Here is an 8452-nt window from a genome sequence, read left to right on the forward strand (position 1 = left end):
ATTAAGAGGCAAGTATGTTAGACATTTTTCAGAATAATAAAGATGAACCTCATCACTGGAGCTGCAGAATTGTGTGGTTTGGATGAAATTAGCTTCCCAAAAGCACCCAAATTTATTTGATATTTAGACCATGTAATAAAACACAAAATATTAAACTGACATTTTTGAATGTTGATCATGAATCAGATAACTGGGTTTTAAACTGTATTGTTCAGTAAAACACTGACTTGAAGCGCTGTGATTTGTGCTGGATATGTCTTAAAAACGTATGATTTGAGCTAGATGTACTTTTAACACGGGCAGCATGCTGGCTGTCTCACAAAACCTTTATGGTTACGCTGAACATAGTATGTGAACATCCTTAACCTCAAGTTCCTAATGTCTTAATCACTGAAATGTTAGCAGATTACAGATCTGTTAGGGGTTAGTGAATGTGCCCTAAACGATTTTCCCTTTCTCTTTCAGAAAGACCATTTTTGAGGTTTATTTTTACTTATTGTACTTTCATATGCATATCTGAGCGGACAACCTGTGTGATCTACGTTGGGATTATTTGATTGTTCATGTTTGTTTTTGTGCTGTCATTTATTTTAAATTATTGGAGTCATTTTATTTCTGAATTATGCAATCATGCTGGATTGAACCTACATTTGTGTCATGTTTTTGTGTGTGTGTGTGTGTGTGTGTGTGTGTGTGTGTTTTATGCCAGTATGTTATGGCATTGTTCATATCTGTAAGTTTAATTATGTTTTTTCTGTCATGCAACAAGTACATTCCAATGCAGTGGTGTTCCAATGCACTCACCGGTGATGTTTCTTTTTAGCTGTTTTGACGTTTTTGGTTGTTAATGCATGTGTGCATATTGCTCTGATTTTATTTTTCTTTCATATTGTATCTACAATTTAATATCTGCTATCAGATCCATGATCTATGCCTGACTGCATACTAAATGAAAATCCCACAGGAGCCTCAGGTGAATCTTATCTCATGCACTGGCATTTGTGTTTTTGTGTATGTATTTTTGTGTGTGTATGTCTGTCTGTCTGCCTGTGAGGGGGCTGTTGACTGTGTGCCTGTGTAAAACCTTTTTTTATTTTCTTCTCACTACTCACTGCACTCGCTCACTGTTTCCCCACTGTTCTAACACCTTTCTCTAGTGCTGTTTTGGAAGAAGACTGACTGCTCTTGCCCATGGCTGAGGCCTTCCGGGATCCTTCCATACATTTCACTGCTTTGTAAGAGCTTCTTCCATCTGATTGGATCCTGGATAGCAGTACTCTTCCACCTGCTCCTTTTTATTCCCCTGTGCCATTCTGAGTCCCATCTACCATACCAGCAGGGAAATAATTCGCATGGCAGCGCTTTACACGCACGCGCACACACACACAAGCTTTTTACCTTCTTTCTTTCTATAGTTCTTTACTTCTTTCCTTCCTGTTCCCACCCTCCAACTCCCTCTCCTCACAGCAGCCGGCAGCCTGGCCCTGCCAACTCCATGACACCCACTTCTGTTCCCCTAGTGCCCTAGCCTAGTTGCCATGGAGGCCAGGTGTTCCACACTCCACCTAGGCTGCAGCAGGACACGTTGCACTATTCTGCCTTACCTCTTTATCTTTTTGTTCTCCTCACCTTTATTTTGCTGTTGCACCGATAATAATCATAGCAACATCTGCTTTGAATGAAGAATATTCTGGAATGTATACACCACACCCTAAATCCAAGTCATGACCAAGCCTGGCCAAATGTAGCTTCTCTGAGCTGTGAGCGCTGCATCCTGTGGGCAGTCTCATACTAAAGACTTTCTCTTATTTCCGGTAGATTTGTTATGGGCTCTGTATAGTTCTCGTAGGTGTTTCGGTTTTAAGGTGCTGATGTAGTTTGTGCCAGAGGTCTGTCTTACTGCAACTGGCCTAACTTAAGTGAAGTGTCATCTGTGTTTATTTGAAATTTAGTTGTTCTTGTACATTGTGTCCTTTGTGAGGGCTTCAGATCCTGAAGGATATAAATATATTAATGCCTGTAATATAATCTTTGTAAAAGATGTTGACAAAAAAATCTTGAAGATTTCATCATGACTTGTTAACATAGACTGTTTTTAATGAGAAATATTCATTCTATCTTTACTAGGAATGTAAAATCAGAACATTTCATTAAATCAATTTGAGATTTACATTTTTGTGTATTTATTTGATGCTTTCTTAATGTTTCCTTAATAACTTAAATCTTCCTTTCTGTATAAATGAAATGTACTTACCTACTAATATTCTTCGATGATTCTATTTGATTAAATTTCAAATGTTAGTAACATTGAACTGTGTAATGTATTATTATTGAGTAATGGAAGTTGTATTTTTATATTTCATTTATTAATTTGTTATTTTTTATCTTTTTTTAAATCGTTGTTTTCTTCTTGTATGGAGAGCAGCAATGCCCAAATGTTAATCAGTGCTTTAATACAAATCTTTGTAGGTTTTAGTCTTTATTTTTTACATTTGTTTTTGGAAACAAAAATGTTGAAGGGGTAAGAACATAATTTTTCCTACACCTTAAATGTTTACATTTAAACTTTTTAAATATGTGATTATTTTAGTTGCTGACTGGGTATTTTGAACAGGCCATTGTTCACACACTGCAGCTCTGAAGGCTTTCGATGTTGTAAAGCAGCAGTGTGTGATGCACTGGCAGGCTGGGCTGTCAAGGGAGGGGTCGGGGGTGTTTTGTGGGTTAGAGGTTGTCCTGTTCTTTAACTGCAGCCTGGAGCGCAGCAGGGGTAACCTGACCCCCCTCCATCTGTCTCCTTGCTACTCTCCAGCAGGCTGTGCAAGCCCCCCTGCTTCCTACCCTACAGGTGGACACAGTTCAACACCTTGTGCTGTTGGAGTAAGTCTGCTAAATACTAACATTACTAACACCAGTCAGTATATGGTGCAGCAGAAAATATTCTCTTTTTTTAACTTTTGTATGGCTTTATAGGTTCAATCAAATAGATCAAATGATATTGTGGTTCCCGCATATCCTTTTGGATTATCGCAAAGGAAGTGGCATTAATTATGTTATATTGTGTGTGTTTTTTTTTTTTTCTTAAGGCATTTATTTATTTAGATCTGAACGTCCTCTAAGTATGAGTAAGTGAATGTTGTGCCCTGTTATGGACTGGCATGCGACCCGTAACTAGGATATGGATCATTACTAAAATGAATGAAGAAAAAAAATTCCTTTTTATGCGATTTGACTTTCAAACCCATTGGCATTGGTGGTCTGGAACAGTTGGTGAACTGTGTTTTTGTCAGGCTGAGGCAACATGCTTCTATAAAATAACAGCTAAAAAGAAAAAATGTAGTTAATAATGTTGGTCTACTGGTGTGTCAGTAAGTCAGTTCAACAAACTAAGCTTAACATGATTTTTTTCCCTTTTTTAAAATATTTTATTTAACAGACAACACAACATTGACAGCGCTAGTAGCAAACATTTAAGAAAATAAGTTGTGTTTTTAGAAAAAGATTGCATTTCTAAGAGCTTTACGTTTACAAGAGCTGAGGAGATTGTAAGAGCACTGAAGACACAGGCCTACACAACTCATAAACCTGACCCAACCATTGAATTTGGCTACAAAATCTGACAAAGGACTCAAATCACTCAACACAATAATTTACACAAAACGGTTGTAAATAAATAAATACATAAATAAATATTAAGGATTAAACATATCACAATCATTGTACATAAGGACAGTACATGGTACAAATGTGCCGACATTCAAAAATCAAAACAATCAATTACACAGGATTTTAAGGCAGTTATACAGCAAGTGTTGGTCGTGTTTCTCTAAAGGCATTTCTGGCTATTCTAACGGGAACCTTTCTGAGAGAAATTCCCACATCCTGTAATTCACAAACTAGATTAAAGCTACAGATGAGAGAATCATACAGCATGTGAATCAGAGGCTTTCACAAAGAGAGGTACACCAAAGTTCAATTTTATCTTAGGTCTAGAAGCTATTACATTACCAGGTGCGCATCGGTCCTAGAAAAATACCATTTCACAACCAAACTAATACTCTTCTTTAGGCTACTTGGCTGAGAAATCTGAAAATATAAATAAATTTACTGAAAGTTATTGGTTAGCTGATTATTCCTAATCCTGAAACAGCATGCTAATGTCCTACAAGTGAAACAGCATACCAGTATAGTTTGGCTCACTATTCAGAGTACAGTAGTATTGAAGTTTGGGTGTAACTTAAGGTCACGGTGTTCCATAGATTTTACTGATTTTTTACACTGGTTCTGCGGCTACACGACACAGTGCTCGAACTAAGGAATAATATTGCTGGAAATGTTTTTACTCAAATTATTTAAAATATGCAAATATAAATTGCTGTTTGGAATGCTTAAGTCCATTTGGCTCTGGGGATGCTTAATAATTTGTATTCCTTCTTAAATTTCTCCCCTGATGCTATGTGCTCTTTCAGTACAATTACACGATCAAGTACCAAGTTCAAGTGGTACAAATAAAGTATGTTTTGTTGATCCGCAATTATTTATGGTTTGTATTTGTATGGAACACTGAGCTGCTACTAAATACCTTGCCCTTAAGTTTCACCACTTATGAGTGATTTCTTAAAACTATAGGTGCCAGGAAAAAAAGTTTTTAGAACCATAATTGGTATCCCAAAGAACAATCAGTTGATAGTCCTTCGTCCTATCATTTTGAAGCTACAACGAACTGTTTACCTCACATCTAAAATAATCTTCACAAACATAAATAGTGAAAATGATGTACAAATGAGGCACCATCAAACACGTGTTAAATTGCCATTTATCAAAATGTTCTTCAGGAAACAGAACGTTTTTTAATGGCAGAGTTCACCACTTTAGTCCTGGATGCCCATAGTCCAGTACAGTTTGGTAAATAAATACCTAATCCAACTGACCTGTTCGTTTTGAGCAAGCTAATCATCAAACTGTGCTGGACTTCGTCCGTCCTGGACTGGATTTGGGTGAACTTGTTCTATGGCAACACCTTAAAAACCTTTCCTGATGTTTTATTAATAAAGAACGTAGGAGATGCGCTTCTTTTTTTTTTCTTTTTCTTTTGCTGTTGCGCTGTTCTTCAGCACGCTGGGCGCACTGGCATCTGGAGCAGTATGACTTGCCTCTTTTCCGTTGGATGGCATTTATTGACGTGCCTGGTCAGGCCGGGTGAGCTGTAGAAAGTGGCGGTGCAGTGTTTGCACGGGAACACCTGGGATGAGTGCAGGACGCGGACATGACGCTCCAGACTCGCTCTATCCGCAACACTCTCACCGCAAACCGGACACATGCACTCAGCCGGACTCAGATTCAGTGGGTTCGGACTCGGAATGTTGTCTGCAGAGTGCAGGGGGATCTCAGCGCTGTGTCTTGGCTCTGTGAGCTGAAAGGTGCTGTCGCGCATCATCTGGTGCGTGAGCAGGTGTTTTCTGAGGTACGTCTGGCGCTTAAATCTTTTCCCGCAGTGCTGACAGTCGTACAAGCCGTCCTCGGATCCAGACTCGGACAGAGCCGGACTCGGAGAGTCCCTCTCGCTTAAGTACTCCACTCTTGGGTCTTCAGCAAAGGTTCTGGGCATTTTGGATTGGTCACTTTTGGCTGGTTGAGAAGTTGGCACGCCAGGCGCAGACTGCTGTGTGCGGGGTTTGTGCCAGCGCCGGTGAGATGCCAGATTAGCAGGGCAGCTGAAGACTTTGTCGCACTCGGGACACCTGTACTCGACCCGGACTATCCGCGAGCACTTGTGTTGGGCTAAAGAGAACGGGTCGGAATACTCTTCCTTGCAGAGCTGGCAAATAAACTCACCAAGAGGTTTGTTGCCTCCACTGGATAGGGCTCGCGGTTTCAGGTCCACGGGTCCCTCTTTGATTTTAAGGCCGAGCACCGGGGAGGTGGTCACCTCTTCCTCGAAAGTGAGCTTACGTATGGCTTTGGGTTTCTTGGCTGCGCTTTTACTTTTGTCACTTGCGGGCCTTTTCGCGGCGGCGCTCCTGACGGCCCCGGTCGGCGCGCTGCTGTTACTGGAGCCGATTTTCAAGTCGACCGGAGCGAACAGGAGCTGGTCCAGGCTGGTCAGAGAGGTAGGAGTCGGGAACGATTCGGCAGAGATGGGTGATCCCAGGTTGAAACTTCTCTCGAAAAATTTCCTCTCGTGCTCTTTGCTAATGGGCCGGGTGGGGCTGTACAGGGCTTGGTACACAGCCTCTGGATTTCCGAACTGCACCGGTTTGGCTCCGTGGGCGTGTGCTGGCGTGTCTGCGGCATCCGACGGCGATGATGCTGCGATCTCCGGACACGAGGTACCAGACACAGGCCGGGATGCTTCGCTTTGAGCCTGGCATTCCAGAGACGCATCCTGCCCGTCATCATCGCAGCGAATCCGGTAAGAAACGTGCCCCGCTTTCTTGTTTCTCTTCACCAGGAAACCTTTGGGCATGTCGGCGAGGGGATGTGGAAAAAAGGCACTTGAATAGAAAACGGTGCTGAATAAATACGATCCACGTCTGTGTACTTGGCTCCAGACACGCCGGGTGCAGTACCTTTTTGGTAAGGGCGTGCCTTCCTCCCCTCCCTGTAATGTTTTTTTCCTCTTAATACATAGCTGCACTCTTTTTAAGGAGGGATGATGCTATTGTTCTCGCCCCTTGTCGCTTGCTGCTCATCCAATCAGGCGTCGGGAGGATCTCGGTGAAATTGGCGGTGGGAGGGAATGGAGCAGTTTTGACGGGGGGGCTGAGTTGGAAAACGCTGCCGATTTGCTGAGCAGATGTACCTGCGCTTTATTGTAGTAATTCTGCCCCTAAGCCCCTCCTTTAAGAGAACACACGCCGGGACTTTTCTGCCTTTACGGTCTGATAGTTTTCTATAGAAAGAAACACGTGCCGCGGTTGTGCGGTGCCTTCAGGGGCCGCCGATCTGCCCAAAGGAAATGCCCATCAGCTCTCAAATAATGCGCATTTCAAATGGAACTCGAATGAAGAAGGCTACTTTATGCAAATGCGTTTTATCCTGTACCTTTTGCATTGTTACTTTAGCTCCCATGTTTGAAAAAAGCACGTTCTCTTTTTTTTTCTTTTTTTTTCTTTGTTTGTTCTTGTTTCCCATTTCTTTTCTTTGTGTGTGTGTGTGTGAGGAGTGGTCATCTAAAGTTTTAATGCTTACAAATGTAAGTCCTTGAGATTTTTTTAAAACAAATGTAAGCAATAATGTGAAAAAAATAAGATTTCTACCTATGCAGTTGTTTAAAAAAGTAAGCCTTATTGTTCAATATAAAAGTATTTTTTAAAACAAACACATTACAACTAAAAGTCACTAGTGTTAAATCTTCTGGTATCCATTATTTAGAATTTGCTCAGCTTCTTCAGTTCTAGCAAGATTATCCTAATGCTTCAACCATTCAAATTTGATCTGAGAACAAAGTGTCACTGGTGGCACTTCAGATCTGAAACAGCAAACAGTATTTAGAACTATACATTCATTCTATGTTGCACTACTTATTAGACAACTTTGAGTAAAGCCATCAGATGAATGGAGATTTTTCAAACAGGCGCATATTTATTAGGGCACGTGTCTGTCTCGGTAGTTTAACCGGACTTATAAATCAGGCTGATAGCGCATACATAAGTAATAAGAAGAGCTCTCATCTTTTAACACAATGGCCGCGTCTGGCCAGCCGTCAGAGCCCTTTTGCGTTTGAAAAGCAAATTGACCTCTTCACTGTGAAACAGGACACACAACCAATCTGGCCCAAAGATAGACGCGTGCTGCGGAAAATAGGCGCCATGCGCACTGGCCTCGGGGTCACTGCACTATTTAGCACTATTAAATCTTTCAAATCTCCCAAATTCACTATAGCCTATCACAAAATCTTTCCAGAAACATAGTTTATAATCTAATATCATTCTTCCTTGTGTAGTTAAACTTTTTTTTTTGTTGCTATATCGTACATCTTCAGTTCATTATGCGCACACGACTAAAACGCAGTTTGCATTGCGAGGTTTTTAAAACGGACAAAATCAGACTGAAAATTTTAACGAATTGAAAAGTTACAGATGACTGTCAGACATGTTGAACATCACACTTTCCTTTCCAGCTTTCAAAAATGTCATTCTAAATCACTTACAAAGAAGATAACTAGATAACTATAACATATTAAAATATTACAGCCTTTAAAGAAACAAATTTCTGTATTTTTTAATGCGTACTTGCTGTGCATTTGCTAAAGTTTAAATAGTCTAAAAACAATACACTGTTAAAGTTGTACCTTTTAAAGCTTGTTGTGTAAAACAGAAACATTACAGGGGTAAGAAGTTTGGCTCAGTACCTCATACCTCACATTTACTGCGCTTATAGTTCCAACCCAACACTTAAATAACTAATTATTCTATTCATTATCGAACACTGCATTAGGGGGAATAAAAAA

The 8452-nt window shown here is 40.6% G+C and overlaps 1 protein-coding gene across 1 annotated transcript; it reads right to left on the reverse strand.

Moving 5' to 3' along the window:
* Nucleotides 1-5062: 5062 nt before the first annotated feature.
* On the reverse strand, nucleotides 5063-6587 carry insm1b (insulinoma-associated 1b). The gene has a single exon (XM_063007749.1). It carries the CDS (start codon nucleotides 6464-6466, stop codon nucleotides 5111-5113), a length of 1356 nt encoding a protein of 451 aa, XP_062863819.1. The 5' UTR covers nucleotides 6467-6587; the 3' UTR covers nucleotides 5063-5110.
* Between the last annotated feature and the right edge of the window lie 1865 nt (nucleotides 6588-8452).

The sequence above is a fragment of the Trichomycterus rosablanca genome, chromosome 13 (assembly GCF_030014385.1).
Source record: "Trichomycterus rosablanca isolate fTriRos1 chromosome 13, fTriRos1.hap1, whole genome shotgun sequence".
NCBI lineage: Eukaryota > Metazoa > Chordata > Actinopteri > Siluriformes > Trichomycteridae > Trichomycterus > Trichomycterus rosablanca.

Coding starts and splice junctions, on each gene's coding strand:
- insm1b (XM_063007749.1), bottom strand. CDS start 6,466: ATGCCCAAAGGTTTCCTGGTGAAGAGAAACAAGAAAGCGGGGCACGTT.